Source organism: Ochotona curzoniae, unplaced genomic scaffold, assembly GCF_017591425.1.
Source record: "Ochotona curzoniae isolate NIBS_2020 unplaced genomic scaffold, NIBS_Ocur_1.0 contig_2723, whole genome shotgun sequence".
NCBI classification, from domain to species: Eukaryota; Metazoa; Chordata; class Mammalia; order Lagomorpha; family Ochotonidae; genus Ochotona; species Ochotona curzoniae.
In genome coordinates, this window is record NW_024465573.1 from 11,335,097 (window position 1) to 11,357,479 (window position 22,383).

The window sequence follows — 22,383 nt, forward strand, 5'->3', positions numbered from 1 at the left end:
TCCATTGAATTCTTCCTATTTAAATACTGGACTAACAAAAGGATTATGTCAAAAAGTACTTAAGGGTCTTCTGTATATTCCTAGTTGCTTTATATGTTACTTAATGTACTCTGTGTAACTTGGGAAAGCAAGTAAATCAGTCACATTTTGCTGAAGTTGCAACACATGATTCAGTTGAGATGGTCATTGGTAGAGACCAGAGTTTTAATATGTTGGCTTTACTTTAAAAAAAAAAAATTTTTTTTATATGAAGGAATCTTTTGAAAAGAATCATCTAGGTCTTTAAATGCTTAGGTAAAAATTTGTGGGATGGGTGCGGCAATGATTAAGGAAAAACTATAGCCATGAGAAATGTAATGGCTGTTTTAAAGGAATCAGAGATTCGAATTCTGCTTATATCACTGACAACATGAGGATTTTTTCCCTTAAACAAGACATGTTGTCCAAGCCCATTTGGGATTCACTACTCACCTTAAAACCCATAGTTGTGCGTATGCCATTAAAGGAAGCAGTGAGTAGAACCATGAAGTATAGTGCTGAGATATTTTCACTGTAGCCTTTGAAACCAATTTGTTGTAGGAGTTTTAATACTACAGTATTACAAACAACAAGAACCAGAGCAGCAACTAGATGGGAGAGCAACTTGCAGGGTATCATGTCTGTGATCATACCAGTGCCAGAATATCGTGTTTCAGCACATGAAACCATCCTGAGTGTTTCAGCCTGCAAACTGTCAATTTAAAGAACTAGGGAAGGGCATTTGGGGCATTGGTCAAGCTGCTGCTTGGGATACCTGTAGCCCTGTCTGTAGTGCCTGTGTTCAAGCCTGGACCACTCTCAATTCCAGCCTCTTTCTAATGCATCCTTTTCAGGAGGCCAGCTCCTCATGGCAGTGGCTCTAGTGCTTGGGCTCCCGCTACCTGAGTGGGGAGGCCTGGATTGAATTGTTAGACTTCTAGATTTTGTTTGACAGTTGTAGGCATTTGTGAAGTTAACCAGCAGATAAAATATCTTTATTTTTTCTCTCTGCTTTCAAATAAATAAATATAAGAAAACGATGAAGGAGAATAAACAGTAAGTACAGTGCCTCTGCAGTTGGATCAAACTGCTAATTTTCTGTAGTGATTGTATGTTTTATATAATAAAAGTAATTTTTTGCTCTGAAATTAGTATTAATAGATGATAGGAAAAAGCATTTATAAGGATTTAGATTTTCTTTTGTGCTCTGTCAGAGTAACAAATTGTAGAAAATTCATTCTACTTTCAGACAGTATAATGGATTGAAAAGACAGCTCATCAAGAAACTGAAAGATGTGGTTTAATCCTGATTATATTATTTGCTAACAGATAGGCTTTCTGCCTTTAATGGTTAGAGGATTATTTTGAGAAGGTAGAATCATTTTAATGGAAATCTGCATGTACGTAGTATCTGCTTGCGGTCATCTCAGCCTGAGACTTTTCTACTCCTTGTCGGCCATCAGCTGTCATCATCACCTCACAGGAGCTCATCCTCCTAAGAGGAGGTTGGCCAGTCTGTTGTGTACAGGAAACCCCAGGATTTCAGTGATGAGGCCACACTTGCGTCTAACATGGCATCTTTTTGCTAGGATATTTCTTGACTTTCAGAATCTGCATAGAAAACTCCTGCCTGTAGCCATGGTTTATTCATACAAGAAGATATGATTGTGGCTGTGGCCGTGACTTGGTGGGTATAGCTGCCACTTGTCTCGCCAGCATTCCATATGGATATCAATTAGAGACCCAGCTGTTGGAATATCAGTCCAGTTTCTTACCTAATGCATGTGGGAAAGCAGCTGAAGATTATTCAAGTGCTTGGGCCACTGCACTCCTGTGGGGGACCTGAAAGAAGCTCCTAGCTTTGTCTCAGCTCTGGCTGTTGTGAACAAATGGAAGATAGTTATCTCTGCTTCTCCAAATAAAGAAATCTTCAAAAAAAAAAAGATAGATATGATGTCCCCATCAAAAAAGTCTTGGGGACCTCTCTTAACTGGAGGCATTTTGTATTTGAATGGAAAGCATATCAAAGAAGTGTGATCCTGGGGTTTAGTTTTGTTGTTTTAAATTGACTGGGTTGTTGACCAGGAGATTTCTTTCTCTTTCTTCAATTGTTGCCAGGTTTTGAAGGAGGAAGGGCCATAATATAGAGATTAATCTTAGGAAGTATAAACTATACCCAAACCCTTGCATAGCCTGAGATAATGGCAGATGTGGAAAGTGCAGGCTTTACATCAATTTGGATTTTAAATCCCATTTCTCATTCTAGTTACCTGGCCAAGACACACCGCTTAAATTATGATCCTTTAAAAAATGTAATTGATTGTTTCTTTCAACTCTTAGGAGAAATAGATTAAATAGTGACTCTTTATCTTAAACTATGGGAGAGATGAAATCTAATAGACTCCTGTAGTAACTGCAGGTAGAATTAATGTTCTTGCTTACCTGGTGATTTGATGGTGAGAACAGTAGTAGTATTGCTATTCTTTGTAAGATCAGAATCTTTGCAGTTTGATGGTCCAGGTATGAGTTTCATGTGATTTTACATCTCACCAGAGAATATTAAACACTGTTTAAACCCTTCTGAATATTTTTTTACCTTTTTGTAAGGCAGAGGGGCACAGAGAGAAACTGATGGCCTACTTCCCAGATGATATCAACAACCAGGCTAGGCTTGATCAAATATTGTAGTGAATAAGACATAAAATTATTTTTTCCAGGAATTTTTTTTTGAAGGCATGGTTCCAGATCTTCATCCAGTGGTTCACTCTCCAGGTGTTCACAGGCAGTGCTCAGCCAGGCTAAAGCCCAGAGCCAGGACTTCAGAATTCCCACATTAGTGGCCAGGGCCCAAGGACTTAGACCATCTTCTGACTTTCCAGGCCATTAACAGGGAGTTGAATCAGAAGTGGAGCATTTGGGACTTGAACTGGTTGTGTGTATGGGCATTCCATAGATACTGCAATTTACCAACTGTGCTGCAACCCCAGCCTAGCTGTTTGTGTTCTAATTGGAGGAAACAGACCAGTTAAACTATATGTCAGATAATGACAAAGGATTATCAAGTGAAGTGAGCAAAGGAGTTTGGGTAGATTGGATTATAGATGGCATTGCCAGGGACGGCCTTACTAAGATATGATATCTGGGCAAAGATTGGACAGTGATGAGGTGAGGTGCCATGCAGATGTCTGGGGAAGAAGGGCCAGCAACTCTTTATTTGATCTTAGCAATACTAATCCTTTTGTATTTATGTGTTTACTTATTTAATTAGAAAGGCAGATGTAGAGAGAGAAGGAGATACAAAGAAAAAGATCTTCCATCCACTGATTCACTTCACCAACTGGCCGCAATGGCCGCAGCTGAACTGATCCAAAGCCAGGAGCCAGGAGCCTCTTCTGGGTCTCCCACGTGGATGCAGAGTCCCAAAGCCTTGGGTTGTCCTCAGCTGCTTTACCAGGCCACAAGCAGGGAGCTGGAAAGGAAGTGGATCAGCTAAAACGTGAACCAGTGCCCATATGGGATCCCAGAACTTACAAGTCGAGGATTTAACCACTAGGTATCATGCCAGTCCCAGCAATAATAATGCTTGAGATGTGAAAGAGGAAGTTGGCGGGAGTGAGGGGGAGAAAGAGATGTCTTCCATCTGTTGGTAGATCTTTCATTACTCTCCTGATAGCTGCAACAGCCAAATAGCTGAGCTGATCCAAAGCCAGTAGGAGCCCAAGCACTTGGACCATCTTCCACTGCTGTTCCAGACACATTAGCAGGGAGTTAGATCAGCTGAGTCTTGAACCAGCACCCATATAAGAAGCTAGTGCCATAGGTCACATCTTTATATTATGCCCTAGCCTTTTTTAAAAAAAATTTGTTTTTATTGGAAAGTCAAATATATGCAGAAGATGAGAGACAGAGAGGAACATCTTTCCACTGATTCACTCCCCAAGTGGCTGCACCAGAACTGCACCGAACTAAAGCCAAGAGCCTGGAGCCTCTTCTGGGTCACCCACACTGGTGCAGGGTCCTAAGGTTTTGTGCCGTCCTCAGCTGCTTTCCCAGGCCACAAACAGGGAGCTGGGTGGGAAGCAGGGCCACTGGAATTAGAACCAGCATCCATGTGGGATCCCGACATATGCAAACCAACAACTTTAGCCGCTAGGCTACTGTGCTGGGTTTGGTCTTACTTTTTAAAAAGAATTTTAGGCCTAAAAATTATGTTTCTTGGCATTCTTAGCTCAAAGAGGAAGATGTGTTTACTTGTACATCATGAATTTTAATTCATGATTACTGGTTTAGATTATTAACTTGTAAAATAGAAGTGAGTAATGCTTGTCTCCTAGGTGAAAATGTTCCCTGTCTTATAGTATGTTAAGCCTCCACTTGTAGTACTTAGCACCATGGTTATGGGTTCAAGTCTCACTGCTCTGCTTCTGATACAGCCCCTTCCAATGTGCCTGGGAAAGCAGAGGAGCATGGACCAAGTGTTTGGGCCCATGCGTCCACATGGGAGACTCAGAAGAAGTCCATGGCTCCTGTCTTCAGGTCTGCTCAGCTCTGGCTGTTGTAGCCATATAGAAAGTGTACTGGCAGATGGAATATGTCTCTTGCTTTACTTCTCCCTCTTTGTAAAAATCTGCCTTTCAAATAGAAGTAATTAAATCTTTTTTTTTTTTTTTTTAATTGTTGAGCGTAACTCTTTCAAATCCTGTGTTTGTACTGTAGGTCTCGGAGGCAAATGCTGAGTGATGTAGTGGTGAAAAATGTATAGAGAAGATGGTGATGTGACGGATTTTATATTTCTGTAAAACTTGTTTATCTCATCTTTTGCATCTGTATACGTGTTTATTGATGCAGTGGTTTGTTTTGTTTCAGTCACATTGATCAGACAACAACGTGGCAAGATCCCAGGAAGGCCATGCTCTCTCAGATGAACGTTCCAGCCCCCACCAGTCCGCCGGTGCAGCAGAATATGATGAACTCGGCCTCAGGTGAGACAGAGCCTGTATTCAGAGCACAAAGATGAATGCTTATGCATTTGGAAAACTGTCTGTAAAAAATAGTCATTATTCTTTTTAGGGCATTTGGAGGAGGAGTGCTGTCAATTTTCTATCCAGTTCACATTGTAGACATTTTATTTCAAAAGAACATAGGCTGTATCATAATCTTGCTAAGTTAATGGTACATAAATGGACCAGTAAAGGAGAACCAACTGTATTTAAATTTTTGGTTCTGTAGTGTCTCAAATTTCTAGTTTTGCGTATGTGTTGTTTTGCTGCTTTCTTGTGTTTGATTTGGAATCTCCCTCCTCTTTTTGTGGTTTAGATAGAAAGCCAAACTATAGTGTTTGTAGTCTACCTTTTAATGTGTATTAATTTAATGTTCATTCTATCTTGAACATACCTGGAGGGGTGGTAACTCAACCCAGAGCACTTTGCTATCCCTAGGTTAAGGTGCGTTAGACACATCTCCAGTTTTTTTCATGAAAGATAAACCTAAATATATATTTTTGTGTCTCATTTTTGGCAGTTTACTTGAAGCTACGGGGTTTTTTTCAGCTGCATCATCTGGAGTAACAGCGCTTCTTATGATAAAGGAACACATTAAAAAATTAATACACATATGCATTTATTATATTTCTACTGTTAAATAGGTACTAAGTGAAAACTTGGTTTAATTCCCTTCCCCTCCTTTTTTCCTCTGTTAGGGTCTCCTGTTCTAGCCTGAATATAATAAGAAAAGGCAGTCCTTCCCGATGCTTGGCTCCACGCCTGGGGTTCTGGGTACTCCTCTCTTACTTCATTGGACGCAGGGAACAGTTTTAGGGTCACTGATGGTGTTTTCCTTCAGCACATCCGTCTTTCCTGTCTTTTAAAAAAAAATTAGTAGCTGCACTGTAGACCTTCTTACAGCTTTTGAAAGAGTCCTGTAGCCCAAGGGGCATGTGGTAAAATGAGTTGATGGAAGAATTCCTAGACTGGAACAGCACCAAAATGAAGTGTCCATTTATTCCTGAGGATAATGCCAGGGGTCAAAAATGGTTTTTTCATTTGCGTAATTGTATTCTTGCTTTTGGGATTTGAATGTTTGAACTCTAAAGAGTTAAGAGCCAAAGATGAAAAAGAATACAAAATTTGTGTCTGAACTCTCTCTCATTGTCATAAATTTTATTTATCTTTTAAAAAATTCATCAATTACAGGCCTTGTGGTGTGGCAGGTAAAGTCACTGCTTACAGTGCAGGCATCCCGTGTAAGCACAGGTTCATGTCCTGGTTAATCCATTTCAGTATAATCTGTATACTTGCTTTGACCTGAAAAAAGCAGCAGCAGAAGGCCCAAGGGCTTGGTTCACACAGGAGACTTGTCTGAGGCTCTAGACTCCTGGCTTCAGTGTGGCTCCAAACTGGCCATTGCAGCAATTTGGGAAGTGAACAAGCAGATGGAGGATCTATCTCTTGCAAAATAAATACCATAAAAAAATCTTTAACAAGATTTTTTAAATTATCATTTTAACTTATAAAGTAGGATAGCATTTACTTATTCTCAGAATTTGTTTTATATCTGAAATTAAATTTAATCTCAAATTTTATAGGCAGAAAAGTATACAAGTATACAAATACTTATGAATATTTTTAGAGGATAGCAATAACTCATGGATTTAAACCCTGTGTTGGATTTAAATGTAGGCATTTCCCATCTATTAAGATGGATTATAGTTCTTATAGAACATTTGTTTGTTTCTTATGTTACGATAGCTTGGTAAAAAGAATTTTTATTTATGTATGTATAAAATCAAATTATGTATTAGTTTGGAATAATTGCATATATTGCATTGCAACTGTCTCATTTGCAAAACATGAAATATTTTTTTAAGTCCTTTGCATATAAATTAGACCTGGTATCTGAGAGCTATATTTAGTAGAGTTAGCTTTGGCAGAAACAGTTACAATAGTATGGCGGCAAGAAACGGAACTGGAGAGTTAGAAGCGATGGAAAGTGAAGAGAAGGTTGTGGGTAGAGTTGAGCAGTGGGAAAAGCCACCCAAGAAAGACTGGAGTTATGTGTAAGTGTAGCAATAATGATATGTCCTGTATGTAGCCCAGGTGTCTGGGAGTTTGGTTTTAGGACACACCTCCACAACCTGCACGCTTGTACCAAACATCTGAGAATGCCTGGATCCCCTGTGTTAGGGTGCCTGGGTGTTGTGTTAGGGTACCTCAAGAAGTTCGCTGAAACTGGAATTAGTTTATGTTGGTACGAAAGTTTCTTTTAAATGTGTGCACAGTTTTTTCATTATGCATTTTCTGTTAACTCAAAAGACCCCTCTTTATTGTAACATAATAATCTGTGTACTCAAATCACAGAATTGTGCCTAGTTGACTGATCTGGTGTTGAGGGATTATTAACCAGGAAGAACATCCTTTATTTGTGCACATCCCTGTTTTGTGCGTTTTGTTTTTTGTCAAATATTTTCAGTCTGTGATTGCTTGAATCTGCAGATGCAGAGCCTTTGAATATGGAAGATCCTGACTCTTCGTGAAAATTCTCAGTATCAGACAAACTTAAGCCTGAATTATTCTGAATTTTGTCACAATTCGATTTGTAGTTGGAAAATAATGAAGCTATTGATTGCTTTCTGAATTACACATACTCGTTTGTTGAATATTTAAGAATAAGCAGATAATCTCTACATGGTGTTGAAATGTTTGGATGAGTCTCCTAGCCTCTGTAATCTTGATACAGGTCATGGTGATAGTTACAGCTGTATTGTCCAATTAGGTCTCAGGTGGAAGGGATTCTTCAGCATGGAAGGGAGCTGTGATAAGGCACACAACAGAGTATGCTCAGGAGTTTTAAGAAAAAGTATTCTTTAAAGTATACTTTAAGGATTTTTTTTTAATTGGTAAGGCCTGGAGTCAGCAAAAGGAGAACTATAAGAGCATTTAAATAAATTTTGAGGGCATTATCTGTAATAACACATGGCATATTGGTCAAGCAGGCTGTGTGCAGTTTTGCCGTGAAGGACAGTGCCTTCCACATAAGCCAGTCTGAATCCTTGTGGTGAAAGAGAAGGCTACACAACTCTTTTGAAGCACTTTACAGAGTAAATCAAGCTAAGTATAAATTGGCTTACATTTTTGTCAATTAATTCAGCAAGAACTTTCTAGTTTTGTTCTTTTGAAAAAGTCTCACTCAGAGTCCAATTTCATGTTCTGCTCCTGTTGTGTCTTTAAAATACATATTTCCTAGACTTCCCAAAGCTGTTTATTGCATAATTTCAATGATTAATGACACTATTAAGCTTTTCCCCCACATTCTGAGACTTGTATGAAATTTATCTGAGCAAGTCTGAGTTCAGCAGAAGTGATCAGAGTCTTGTTTTTATAAGTCCCTTTTCAAAATAGGAAGTTGAAATGATGGGCCTCAAATCTGTGGTTTGCAATTGGGCAGATTTCCAATTATGTGCAATTGAAAAATTACCCTTGTGGGCCTGTGTGGTGGCTTAACAAAATTCTCTTCTTGCAGTGCCAGTTTCAATCCAGCTGTCTACCTATGGGTTGGGAAGGACATAGGTAGACAATTAAGGATGGATCAAGTCCTGGGTTCCTGTGCCCATCTTGGAGATCAGAAGAACATTTTGCTCCTGGCTTTGAATCAGCTAATCCCAGGCCTTCATAGCCATTTGGGGAGTGGCTCAAAGGATGGAAGATCTTTCTCTCTCTGTAAATCTGTCTCTCAAATAAAAATACGTAAATCTTAAAAAGAAAGGGTTTATTTGGAAAAAGAGTTGGAAGCAGGGTTCACTACATCCTGTGGAAAAGATTACATTGTATATATGTGTGTATGTATGATTTATTTATATTTACAGGAAAGTCAGATTTATAGAGAGAAGCAGAGAGAGATTTTCCTTCTGCTGGTTCACCCCACAAGTGGCTGCAATGGCCAGGGATGAGCCTGTTTAATGCCAGGATCCAGGAGCTTCTGAGTCTCCCATGCAGGTGCAGGATCCCAAGCACTGGGGCTGACCCTCTGCTGCTTTCCCAGGCCACAAGCAGGGGGCTGGATGGGAAATGGAGTAGCTAGGCTGTGAACCAGCACCCATATGGGATCCTGGCACGTGCAAGGTGAGGACTTGAAGCCACTTGGCTACTACACTGGTTCCTAAAAAATAAATACGCACACTCACATTTTAAGGATTGGAAAGTCAGTTATTCAGAGAGGAGGAGAGAGAGAAAAGAAAATCTTCAGTCTGCTGATTCACTCCCCAGGCAGCCACAGTGGCTGGAGCTGCGCTGGATCTGAAACCAGCAGCTAGGAGCCTCTTCTGGGTCTCCCACGGGGTTGAAGGGTCCCAAGGCTTTGGGCTGTCCTCAACTGCTTTCCCATGCCAAAGGCAGGAAGCTGGATGGGATGTGGGGTAACCAGGATTAGAATTGGCACCCATATGGGATCCTAGTGTGTTCAAGGTGAGGACTTTAGTCACTAGACTACATCACCAGGCCCCCTAAATTATTTATTTAAAATTATTATGTAATTGACATGTAAATGGAAATGATGTTTATAAAAGGAACTGGAAAGACGAGTTTTTCCACCTACTGGCTCCCTTTCCGAATGGCAGCACCAGGCTGCAACTAGAAGCCAGGAGCTTCTTACAGGTTTCCCACCTGGATACAGGGACCCAAGCATTTGAGCCATCCTGTGCTACTTTCCCAGGCACGTGAGCAGGGATGTGAACCTGAGCCCATAAGAGATGCCCCCACTGCTCCCGAGCTATGCCATGACCACACCAAACCCTGTTTTTACACTTTCAAGTTAGCACTATTGGCATTTATTTGACTAATAGCATTTCAGAAAGGTCTAGGGGATGCTGTCTTGATTGTGAAAAGTTACGCCTGTTCGAGGAATATGCTGAGTGTCTGCATCACAGTGAGGGCAAGGTGTTGCGATGCAGGCAGCTGAGGGTTATGGAAAGACCTCATGGTTTACCTGTTGTGTTACGCTTGTAATCTCTATCAGCACACATGCACACACAAAGCAAAGTGAGAGATAGTCACTAAGAAAAATGACAGAGCTAGAGAATAGTTTGAAGGTCTAAAAATGATAAATAAGACATTGCAGGTTTTTAAAAAAATATTTATGTATGTATGCAGAGAAAGAGGTTTTCTGTCCTGATTCACTTCCCAAATGACCACAATAGCCAGGATTGTCCAGGCTGAAGCCAAGAGCTGGAACCTTCTCCAAGTCTCCATACCCGAGTTGCAGGAACTCAGACACTTGGGCCATCCTCTGCTGCTTTTCCAGGAGCATAAGCAGGGGGCTGGATCCAAAATGAAGTTGCTGAAACTTGAACCAGTGTTCATGTGTAATGAATAGTGGCTTAACCCAAAGCTCCAATGGAACGTTTTTAACTTTAAGAGCACAGAGGATAAGGGGTGTGTGAGAAGTTTTAAAGCCAAAAGAATTTGTGTTGACAGTCCCTACTTTTTGTGTTGCTCATAAACTTTGAAGTTCTCGCTTGTATTTGAGATACAGAGACTCTCCAGAATAAGGACTGAGACCGTGGGCTTTTGGAGTCATTACACCTTGATTTCAGTCACAGCTGTCACTAATTGTCTTTGATTTACTGGAGAAGTTACAGTGTCTGCATGTGCTTATTAGGTTTTATTTTTTTTTTTCACTTGCAGAATGGAATAACCAAGATTTTAGCAACTTGGAGCTCATTAGGGGTATGTTTGGTGTCATATCTTGCATATATAAAAGTGGATAAATAGGATCTAATATTATATATTTGAAACATTTTATACTTAATTTAAAATGTAGAACAGTGTATAGCATGTAGGGAATGTGAAGATTGGGAATTCGTTTGTGAAATAAGAAAATATTCCGTGAACTCATATAGTTATAAAGGGTGTCAGCTTGCATTAAGGGAGCTTCTCCAGTTAGTAGCTCTTTGAGGTCTTTCTACCCAGTGATGACCAACACATGGCTGGGGACTGGCTACAGTATTCCGTATGCTGTGTGTGTCAGTGCAGCCAGGCACCTCTGTTCTGCAGGGATAACCAGAGTCCCTTTCTCCTCTTCCCCTGGGGATCTCTCCATGTTACCTGCTTCCAGTCTTCATTTTTTTTTTTTTAAGTATTCATTTTTCTTCCCTTCTTAAAGAAACCCAAATTGCTTTTGCTAAGAAGTGTTTATGCAGTTAACTTTTTCAGTAATTTCAAATCAATACGTATTTATATTATGGAGTTTCTCTCTCTCTCTCTCTGAGAGAGAGAAACTTGGGGAGAAAGACACAGAAACAACCCCACATCTACTGATTCACTCCCTAGATCCCCACAGTGCCTTTGGTTAGGGCTGATAGCCAGAGCAGGAATCTGTCCCAGGAGAGTGGCAAGGGCCCAGTCAGCTGAGCTGTTACTGCCGCCTTCTAGGGGGTGCGTTAGCAGGAAGCTGGAGACACGTATTAAACTCAGGCACTTGTGTGTGCAGCGTGGACATCTTCAGTGCTAGGCCAAATGCCATTCTCGTGTGTTTTTTTAGGAGATTATTTTAATCTCAGAATTATGAAATTCAGAGTAACTATCTAAAATCTCAGGTGATTTGGAGAATACTGTGTTCATGTATTGGTTGTGTACTTGATTATTTCGGACAGGTAGATTTGTTCATGTGTTATTGTGTTGGGGGGGGTGTTATTTTGAAGGTTATCCTTTTTTTTTTAAAGGCAGTTTATTTGAAAGGCATGTTTACAGAGAGAAGGAGAGACAGAAAAAGAGATCTGAAACTGGTTCATTCCCCAAGTAGTCGCAACTGAACAGAGCTAAGAGCTTTCTCTGGGTCCTCCATGTGGGTCCAGGGACCCAAGGACTTGAGCCATGCTATCATGCTTTTCCCAGGCCATCAATGGAGAGCTAGATTGCAAGTGGAGCAGCTGGAACTTGAACTGGTGCCCATGTGGGGTGCTGGTGCTGCAGGCACAGAATTACCTTGCTGAGCCACTGCACTGACCCTCCAAGAGCTTATTTTTTTCAGCGCAAGAAGAAATATATAGAGACTCAAGATTTTTAAATTCTTTTTTTTTAAAGGTTTATTTATTTTTATTGGACAGTCAATATACAGAGAGGAGGAGAAAGAGAGAGGAAGATCTTCTGTCCGATGATTCACTCCCTAAGCAACCACAATGGCTGGAGCTGCCCCAATCCAAAGACTTTTAATTATTTTTAAAAATATTTATTATTTGTACTTTCAGATAAAGTCAAAAAATTTAAAAATCTTGGGCCCAGCGCAGTGGCCTAACGGCTTAAGTCCTCGCTTTGAATGTGCTGGAATCCCATATGAATTCTGGTTCCAATCCCGGCAGCCCCAGTTCCCATCCAGCTTGTGGCCTGGGAAAGCAGTCGAGGATGGCCCAAGGCCTTGGAACCCTGCACCCGTGTGGGAGACCTAGATTGAGTTTTTAGAGGCTCTCTGCATCAGCCTCTGCCGCTACAGGCATTTGGGCAGTGAGCCAGGAGATCGGAGCTCTTTGTCTATCCAATTATCTGTGTGAAGGGAAACAGATTTGCGCGTATCATTAGCAGTTAGTAAAGTGAGTTATGAGATAATGAGACATAGAGGTGTCCACGTTCAACATTGTAGTGATTGTGGCTGTTTGAAAATGCTCAGTTTTAGAGAATAAAAAAGATTAAATTATTTACATTTAAGGGCAAGATTGAATATCTTTTATTCTTGATAAATATTGAAATATTTTTGTGTTTCCCACTGATTTCTAAATTCTTTTGGTTGCTCTTACTATGATAATGTTATGACTCATAGGACAACCATGTGTGTGAAAGATTAGGATACTAATTCTTTTTAAATGATATTCATAGACTACCATATATAGACAGCAGAAGTGAAAATGGAACAGATCTGTTAGGGCCGCCAAAAGTTTCCAAGACAATATTTTCATTTGATATTAGCAAGGTTTATGCAGGTGGGAAAGCTTGCTTTATGTTAAGGTTTTAATCAGAAGTGTTTGCTTTATTTGAACAGTGTAAAGCCTAAATGTTATTTTTGCTTCAGCTATTTTTCTTCAGTAAATTTACTAAAACTCTTCAGCTATTTCACTAAAATCTGAACAATTCAGATTACACTGAAGAATATTTGAATAATTCCCTGTTAGAGAGTTCTCCTAAGCCTATGCATCTTTTTTTTTTTTTAGGAAGTTCATCCAGCTGTAAAATCACAAACAGGAATGACATAACAGTTTCATAGGTTTATTTGGGCGTAATTTTATTTTTTCTAACCATTCATTCAAAAAATATCAAGTGTTCTGCATTGTACTAAGCAGTGTAATGGCCAGTAAGATGTTACAGCCTGGTTAAGACAAACTTTTTCTATATAATTGTAAAAAAAAAAAAAAAAAAATTCTACAGCACATGAATGTACTGGGTGCTGGGAAAGTAGCTGCAGCATGCTGATCACTAATGGGAAGAACAGGAAAGACTTGTGTTCTCAACAGGAAAGTTCCTTCATTTCCTCATCCAGTACGGAGTGCTTACTTTGTGCCAGACATTGTTCAGAATCATGAAAATATAGAATATAAACAAATAATCCAGTGTTCCAGGTAGTTAATGATGCAAAGAAGAAAAATCAACCTGTTTGGGTTGGAGTTATTGGGTAGGGCTAGAGGGAGATGATAGTGCCTGTGATTGATGTCCTTGGAGCAGAGGGCTGAATGAACTACGCAGAAGAAAGAACCATGAAGATGTCTGGGGACAAGGAGAAGAATGTTCCATGCATACCACTTTATCAGATCTGTTTTGTCTTCATCACATACCACATTTTAAAGGTGCTGAGACATTATCTGAAGAATGGCACAAAGGCCACTCTAAGTGGGTTGATGAAATGTAGCCAGGAAGCCGAATTACATATGCCTTTGTAGACTTGGAACAAAGAAGCAGCATCTGAGCAAGTTTTTGAAAGTAGGGAGAAGGTAGTTCGCAGTAATTTCAGGAGAGGATGACAGAGTGGTGGCTATGGAAGTGGCTAAGTGGTGATTCAGAACCTCAGGTGCAGTAGTTGAGTGGAAATTAAGTTGATTATGAGAGAGGGAAGATGAAAGTAGCAGGGTATGGGTAATCACTGAGGCCTTTCACAGCATGTAACTAGTGGTAGAATGGTAGGAAGTTGAGACTGGTGCTTCCTTGGCTTGCCATTGCATGATAATCTGAAATAACTATGAAAATTTAGGGACACCATTAAAAATAATGTATTTTCATTAAAAAATGGTTTTTTTAATTTTATTAGAAAACAGAGTGACAGAATTTTTGCAATTGCTGGTGTACTTCCCAAATGGTCACAATAGCCAGGGGTGAGCCAGGCAGAAGCCAGGAACTAGAAACTCAATCCTAGCTTCTCAAATTGGTGGTAGGAGCCCAAGTACTTGGACCATCAACTGCTCCCTCTGGGTAAACCAGTAGGAAGCTGAATCTGAAGCTGTGGAGCTGATTCTCAAAGCAGCACTCCAGTAGGGGAAGGCAGAGAGAGAGAGAGAGAGAGAGAGAGAGAGAGGTGTGAGTGTGTGTGTAATATTTACTTTTTATTTGAAAGGCAGATTTACAGGTTAAAGAAGAGATGGAGAGGTTCTACCTGCTGTATCCTCTCACCCCACTTTCATGGTAGATTGGAAGCCAGGAGCCAGGAACTTACTCCAGGTGTTCCACATGGGTGCAGGGCCAAGGACTTGAGCCATCCTCTGCTGTTTCTCCAGGCCGTTAGGAAGCTGGATAAGAAATGAAACAGTCAGAACAGAAGCTAGTATCCATAAGAGATGCTGGCACTACAAGCAGATAATCAGCCTACTGGCCCCAGGATGCCAGCATTGTAAGCGGTACCTTGTACCTGCTTTGCCATAGTGCCAGCCCCAGTAATGACTTACTAGGGGGTCTTTTCTTCTGTTTCCACTTTTTGTCATCTGATCATTTGATCGATAAGACCCAAATCTTATTTTTCATTTTACCCTGGTTTTTTGTGTATACAACATGTGAGTTTAATAGTTTAAATCTATTGTTAGATTACACCGATAGAGTATTTCAAGAGTAAGGAAATGACTTTATGCCTAGTGTTGAGCCTTTTCTTTAGCAGGTTCTCAACAATCCCTTGAGAAAGTGTTTATCTCCATTTTACAGGTAAGGAAAGTGAGCATCAAGCGTTTGCCCAAGGTTAGAAAACTAATAAATATTGGATCTAGGATGTGAAACAAAGTCTGTCTGAATATAAATATTGTACAATTTCCCTACAAATACACTGTCCGGAGTTGAATGTGAAGCTAAAATATTGCTTAATTTTGTTTGTGATATATAGGTTTTTGGGTTTTTACACCCAGTAACCTTATTTTTAAAGGCTTATTTTTATTGGAAATTTAGTATACAGAGAGGAGGAGAGACAGAGAGGAAGATCTTCCATCTGTTAATTCACTCCCCAAGTGGCCGCAACTGTCAGAGCTGTGCTGATCCGAAGCCTGGAGCCAGGAACCAGGAGCCTTCCAGGTCTCCCATGTGGGTGCAGGGTCCAAAGGCTTTGACAGTCCTCTGATTTCCCAGGCCACAAGCAGGGAGCTGGGTGGGAAGCCAGGCTGCCAGGATTAGAACCGGCACCCATATGGGATCTCAGTGCATGCCGGGTTAGAACTTTGGCCACTCGGCTACCGTGCCAGGCCTCTAAGTAACCTTTTGAATGTCACTTTTGCTATATTGGCAGAGTTTGAGTTATGGTAATTCTAAGAAAGATTAGCTAAGTCTTTATTCTGTATTCCTGTTTGGAGAAATTGCGTAAGGATTTGTTAAAATTAAGATTCTTGGTGCATCTAATTCAGTAGGGTTAGAATCTAAGATTCAGCTTTTTAAATGGTTAACCAGGTGATGCTAATACTGCTGGTTCATAAGCTCCACAGGTAGAAAGCTCTTGAACGCTTTAAAGATATAGAAATATTACTAGAATTTTACTTTGTTATTTCTATTTTAGAGTGGAAGATGATGTTGCTAGTAGATAACTCCATCTTCACTTGTTTAATATAAAAATTTTGCAAAATAAAGGTTATCTACCTTTTAAATTGTTTCTGAGTTCTAAAAGCACCAACCAAGAATCTGAGAAGCTGTGAGTTGATCATGGCTAATCATTATTTCACTTGTTAGGTTCTTACTCATTGCAGCTTAGCTAACTTTGGTTGTGTTTGGTGGAAGTGCTAAGTCCTGGAGATACTAAGCTGCCTCACCAATAAAACAAAACATGATCTCTGCTTCAAGAGTTTAAAGTCTGCAGAGAAGAGTCTGCAAGTCTGCAAACGATGAGGTTACAGTACAGCAGTCGTGAGCTCGGTGGTTGGGGCAGCCCAGTGCCAGTGAGTGAAATGCAGGTAAGGTGCTGTGCCAAGAATCTGGCTCAGGCCTTCAGATACAGGCTCAAAGTTCATCTTATCCTGCCACATTGCCCACTATAGTGTAGAAGGGCTTTAGGCTCATTGATATGTTCTGATAGTTTCTCAAAGGAATCTCTTAACAGAACATGTAGATAAATGTTTGAAGTTAAGGTGAAAAATGAAATGAGATAGCTAACACATTGGTTTCCCCCAGCACGAATTTTCTTCAGTGTGTTTATAATATTTCTAGTTGCAGCTTGTAGGCCTAACATAGAATCCAGCTTTATGGTTTAACTCTACTACTTTAGCTCAGTTTTTGTTTTTAAGGATTTATTTTGATTATTTGCAATGCAGAGTTATGGAGAGTTTCCATCTGGTTCACTCCCCATATGGTTGCATAGGCCAGGACTGGGCTGGACTAAAGCTGGGAACCAGGAGCTTCATCTGGGTCTTCCTTGTGGTTACAGGGGCCCAAGGAAGGGCTTGGACCATATTCTGTTTTCCCAGACGCTTTACATGGTTCAGAAGTATAGCAGCCAGGACTGGAACTGGTTCTCATATGGAATGCAGGCATTGCGCATGCTGACTTAACTCATGTATATCATAACATCAGCCCCTTTCAGCTCAATTGTTTACTGTAAGAGTAGAGGCCAAAAGAAAAATCTTACTACTTCTGCTAAAATTAGAATTATTAGCTTTTTCTTCACAGCCAGTACATTTATTTTTTTTTATTTCACTTATTGAAGCCACAAAAAGTCAGTGACAGTGTTTAAAGGCTCTTCCAGTTTACATATGGCAATTATTACATGTCTGTACCTGGAATGTCAGCAGAACTTTCCTAGACATTGTTTAGGGCTTATAGTTACAAGCATATTAATTTCAGATATTTATATTTAGAATGCTCTAAACCAAGCTGCAGAAGAGTCAAAGGTGAATAAATATGCTTAGGTTCTTGTTTAAGAGGTATAGCATGCAATCCAGAATATCACAATCTATCCTCATAGTAATTGCTTTTTAAGACTTAAGATTTATTTTTATTGATAAGTCAGATGTACAAAGAGAAAGAAACAGAGAAAAATCTTCCATCCAATGGTTCATTCCTCAAGTGGCTGCAAAGGCCAGAGCTGAGCCAATCGTAAGCCCAGAGCCAGGAGCTTTTTCCAGGTATCCCACACAGCTGCAGGATCCCAAGGCTTTGGGGCATTCTTTACTGTATTCCCAGACCATAAGCAGGAACTGGATGGACATTGGAGCAGGCAGGCTATGAACCGTCACCCATGTGGAATCCTGGTGCATGCAAGTTGAGGACTTTAGGATTCAGGTTACCATGTTGGGGCCCTTGCAGTGATTTCTAACAAATGTTGTCATCTTTTTCCCGAGGATCTTTGCAAAATTATGCATACTGTCTCACACAAAAAAAGAGCACTTTGGGGGGGATGCCTCATCTCAAATGTTTGGTCAAACCCAAATTGGGGCTGCACTACTGAATCTAGTTTTCTTCTAATTTGCATCCTAGGAAACTCAAGTATTTGTGTTCCTGCCATTTGTGTGCAATACTCAGCTTGAATTCCTAGCTCCTCCTGGCTTTGGCCTAGCGTAGCACAGCCCTAGCTGTGGAATTAACCAGAGAAATAGAGAATGGAAGATCAATATAGATTAATTTTCCCTCACTTGCATGCTTTCTTTCTAAAATTAACTGTGAATAAATTTTAAAAGCTTTCCTTAAATGAAGACAATTTCAGAGCTGTTTGCAGGAGAATGAGGGATAAGGACACATTGAGTGTGTATAGGTTGAAAGTGTGTATGATTGGTCCATACTGGACAGGCAGGAATGATAAGCCATACAACTGAGAGGAGTGACATTGAATGGATTACTCTATTGCTGAAGTGGTTGAATCATTTTATCTAGCAGATGGCACATGGTATGGTATGAGGATAAAGGAGTAAGTGGCGTTCAGATTGTGAAGAATGAGTAGCTGTACATAGGAAGGATGGAAGAGTTCTGCATATGTGGAAGTGTTAGGTACTGAAAAAAAAACTTGAGTGAGAAGGACTGTGAAGTGATCCTGGAAGACTAGGTAGAAATTAGAATGGTTGGTATTTTCAGTACCTTAACTGTGCTATGTAATAAAGCCCGATTATAGAGGATAACCAAATGATGTGAAAATTTTTATTCAGGACTTATGGAGCCAAAAATAAGTAAAACAGGATGATTTTCTAGTATATACAAAGTTTAATGATGGACGACCAATTTATAAGCTATTACTTAAATTTAAGTTTGGAGATGGAAAAGTTTATAATAAAGTTTAATTTGATGACAAGTGCAAATGATATCTTAAAGTAAAACCAATTCAAAATACAGGAATACATTTTTGGAAGTTTTCCCCTGAGTGACCCATGAGAGTCAAAATGACCAGCGCCTCAGGATTTCATGAAAGCTTCAGGAAGATGAAATTTTGAAAGAGTAACTTTTGATTATTGTCTACCATATTTGGCAGTGTGGCTCATAACAGTGTGAGTTCTGGAGCACTGGATTGTCAAGGCTGGATTCTGGCCCTGCACTTGTTCGGACCCGATGATCTTGGGCAGGCTAACTTGGCTTTGCTTCAAGTTTTGTTATTTGTAAAGTGGGGATAGTGATAGTACATTAAGTAATTAATATTTCCTTACAAATGTTTGCACATAGAATGATGCCTTGCATTCTAATCCTAAATACAAGAGAGCAGAATTTCAAAACAAATTGATCAGATGTGTAGAGTTTTCTTCCTATAAAAGACCATTGAATTTACTTTTCCAGCTATCACTACTATTTTCTAAGGAAAACTGCTTCCTGTACTTTGAGCAACTCGTCAGGGTGTGCTTAGTAAACTTTAAGTGTCCTGGGTGACTTCTTTATCCTTGAATTGTGGGACACATGAGAGGGAGAGGTTAACCAAATATCTTGCGTAGCTAGGCAAGACTTTCTTGTTTGATTAGACATTGCAAATGGTTTTAGTTAGTCATTACTAATGCTAGAAGATCCTTAGGCAAGGGCAGGAAGTTGATGCTGAGTCACCTCCAATATTGTGACATAGGGTACTTTATTTGTACTTTGTTTAAAAGTATTCTAGAAAGTATTTGCTATAGTAGATTAGTACCTGCATAAAATTTTCACCACAGAAAAATCCTAAAATGTGAATTACTTTAATTATAGCTTACCGTTGTATTTTGCTTATCCTGTTTCAAATTTCTTATTTTATCTGCAACTCAATAAAATTCTGATCTCTCCCTCCCTGCCTTCTTGACAAAGGGCCTATTTTTATCTTTTCCTCCTCACCGAAAGGCTTTGGTGTGGGGATCAGGTGTGATACCCAGTCTTGGCAAGGCTCTTACAGCTTTTCCACGTCTTAGGGCCCAGCTCCAGAATATGTAAAAGTGAATGGAAGGGATGAGGATTTCAGTGAATTTAGGGAATAAGTATTAGCCTTTATTATGGAAATTCCTTTTAAATATTTCTCATTCAACCTTTTCACTGGTTGAAATGATAAAAGGATTCGGGATTATTCTTGGTCATAAAAGCTGAATGAGCCATCTACGCATTCTTTGACACACACACGCACACCCTTGTCACTATTTTCTTTGCCTGATATGATTGTGCCCCAGATTGTCACATGTTGGAACTTGCAGCGCACTCAAATGTCAGGTTAAAGGTCATGTCCTCAATGGTTCATTCTTGGTCTGTATTTCTAAAAGAAAACTGTTTTCAACATTCATGTTTTTTTTAACTGTATTCATCATTAGCTATTATTGTACTATTAACTTTGTTTATTGCTGTATCACCTGGCTTTACAAGAGTGTCTGAATATAGTAGGTGCTGAGTAAATACTTAATGAAATAATTTGCCATACTCCTGTGTCTTTAGTTTCAGTGGTGCCAAATAATGGAGATTATAGAACTTAGGTAGAAAGATAGCATTTTGTTCTATAAGCATAGTATTTAAATTTCATTGTTATTACTTTGATTTCATCTAATATTTATTCTTACTCTAAATGAATAGTAGCCTTTAATTATACTGGACAATGGAGTAAAATATGTATAATCACATGTTAGGAAATTCAGTCTAGTCTGAAAGAAGACACATAATGAAATAACACTGTAAGATAAATGTTGTGATGTGGGATAAAGAAAATATTCTGTCAGTGTAAACTCATTTACATTTTAAAGGTAAGGCCTTATCAGCTAAATGATTTCAAGTGAGCGGCCAGTAATAATTCCCATGGGTAGTGTCAGTTCTTCAACACCAAACGCCTGCTGCTCGTTTCCATCAGAGCATGACAGGACAAATGAGAGATTCTGATTTACTTCTCTGTAATACAAGCTTGGGCTATCCAGGACTGGCCCAGGCTGAATCCAGGAGCTGCGGGACTCCCACGTGACTGACAGGGACCCAAGCACTTGAGCCCATCAACTGATGCTCCCAGGGTACACATTAACTGGAGACTGAGGGCCCGTTGAGATAGAGTAGTGGTTAAAGTCCTCACCTTGTACCTGCTGGGATCCCATATGGGCGTTGGTTCTATGCAGCTCCCTGTTTGTGGCCCGGGAAAGCTGTCGAGGATGGCCCAAAGCCTTGGGACCCTGCACCCATGTGGGAGACCCAGAAGAGCTCCTGGCTTCAGATTGGTGCAGCTTCAGCTGTGGCGACCGCTTGGAGAGTGAACGATTAGACACAAGATCTTCCTCTTTCCTCCTCTCTGTATAGCTGACTGTCCAATTAAAATAAATAAATCTTTATAAAAAAAAAACTAGGAGGCTGAAATCAGGAATTAAGATAGTATTCGAACCTACATACTCCAATATGGTACACACATGGTGTTCACTGCTTGTTCCCTGCTGCCCTCCCACACCAGACAGACTTGCTGGTGTGGTGCTTACACCAACATGACCAGGAACATCTGAGGATTCTTGGGCCTAGCTCCTCACCTGCTGAGTCACAAACTATAGGAGTGAGGCTTGGCCACATGTATGCATTCTGATGCCAATGAAAGCATGAGGGCCGCTGTCTTAGATCATCCTAGTTATATGAGATATTGTCTCTTAGGTTAATTTCATTTTATGGGAGCCAGTATTGTGGCACAGCTGGCTAGGTTGTTGCTTATTGTACCATCATCCTGTCTGAGCGCCCATTCGAATGCTGGGTGCTCTGTTTCTGACCCAGCTCCCTGTAAAGTACTGGAGGTTAGCCCATGTCCTGCCCAGGTCATAGATTTCCAGGTTCCTGGTTTTGACCTGATTTGATCCCTGCTGTTGCAGCTGCTTAGGGGGTCAGCCAATAAATGCACAATCTCTTTCTGTCTCACACTAAATCCTTTGAAATGTATGCACTTGTTTATTTAAAGATGTTTGTAATTGAAAGGCAAAGTTAGAAGAAATACCGAGATCTTCCATCTCCTGAATCACTTCACAAATGGCTGTTGAGCTGAGGCCAGGAGCCAGAAGCTTCTTCCAGGTCTCCTATGTAGGCGCAGCGACCCCAAGCGCTTGAACGATCTCCTGCTTCCCCAGGCCACAAGCAGGGAGCTGATCAGAAGTAGAACAACTAGGAAATGAACCAGTGCCCATATGGGATGTCAGCACCTCAAGTGGAGGCTTAGCCAACTACACTGTGGTGCAGCCCTAAGATAGATTTACTTACTTATTTGAAAGTCAAAACAAGAAAGATGGGTAGACATTCCATCGGCTGGTTTACTTCCCAAATGGCCACAGTAGCTGGAGCTGAGCTGATCTGAAGCCAGAAACCAGGAGTCTCTTCCAGGTCTCCCAAGAGGATGCAGGGTCCCAAGACTTTGGGCCATATTCTGCTGCTTTGTCAGGTACAAGCAGAAAGCTGGATGGGAAGTGGAGCAGCTGGGACATGAACCAGTGTCCATATGGGATGCCAGCATAGGCAGGCAGAGGATTAGGCAGTTGAGCCATTGAGGTGGCCCTTCTCTGTT

The 22,383-nt window shown here is 40.3% G+C and overlaps 1 protein-coding gene across 10 annotated transcripts in view; it reads left to right on the forward strand.

Moving 5' to 3' along the window:
* The window catches only part of YAP1 (Yes1 associated transcriptional regulator), a 119,809-nt gene that overhangs the window by 48,356 nt on the left and 49,070 nt on the right, over positions 1–22,383 (forward strand). For all 10 annotated transcript variants that reach the window (XM_040976851.1, XM_040976850.1, XM_040976852.1 and 7 more), the window contains one exon: positions 4,885–5,000. In XM_040976851.1, coding sequence (XP_040832785.1) covers positions 4,885–5,000 — 116 coding nt within the window. The remainder of the gene's footprint in view (positions 1–4,884; positions 5,001–22,383) is intronic.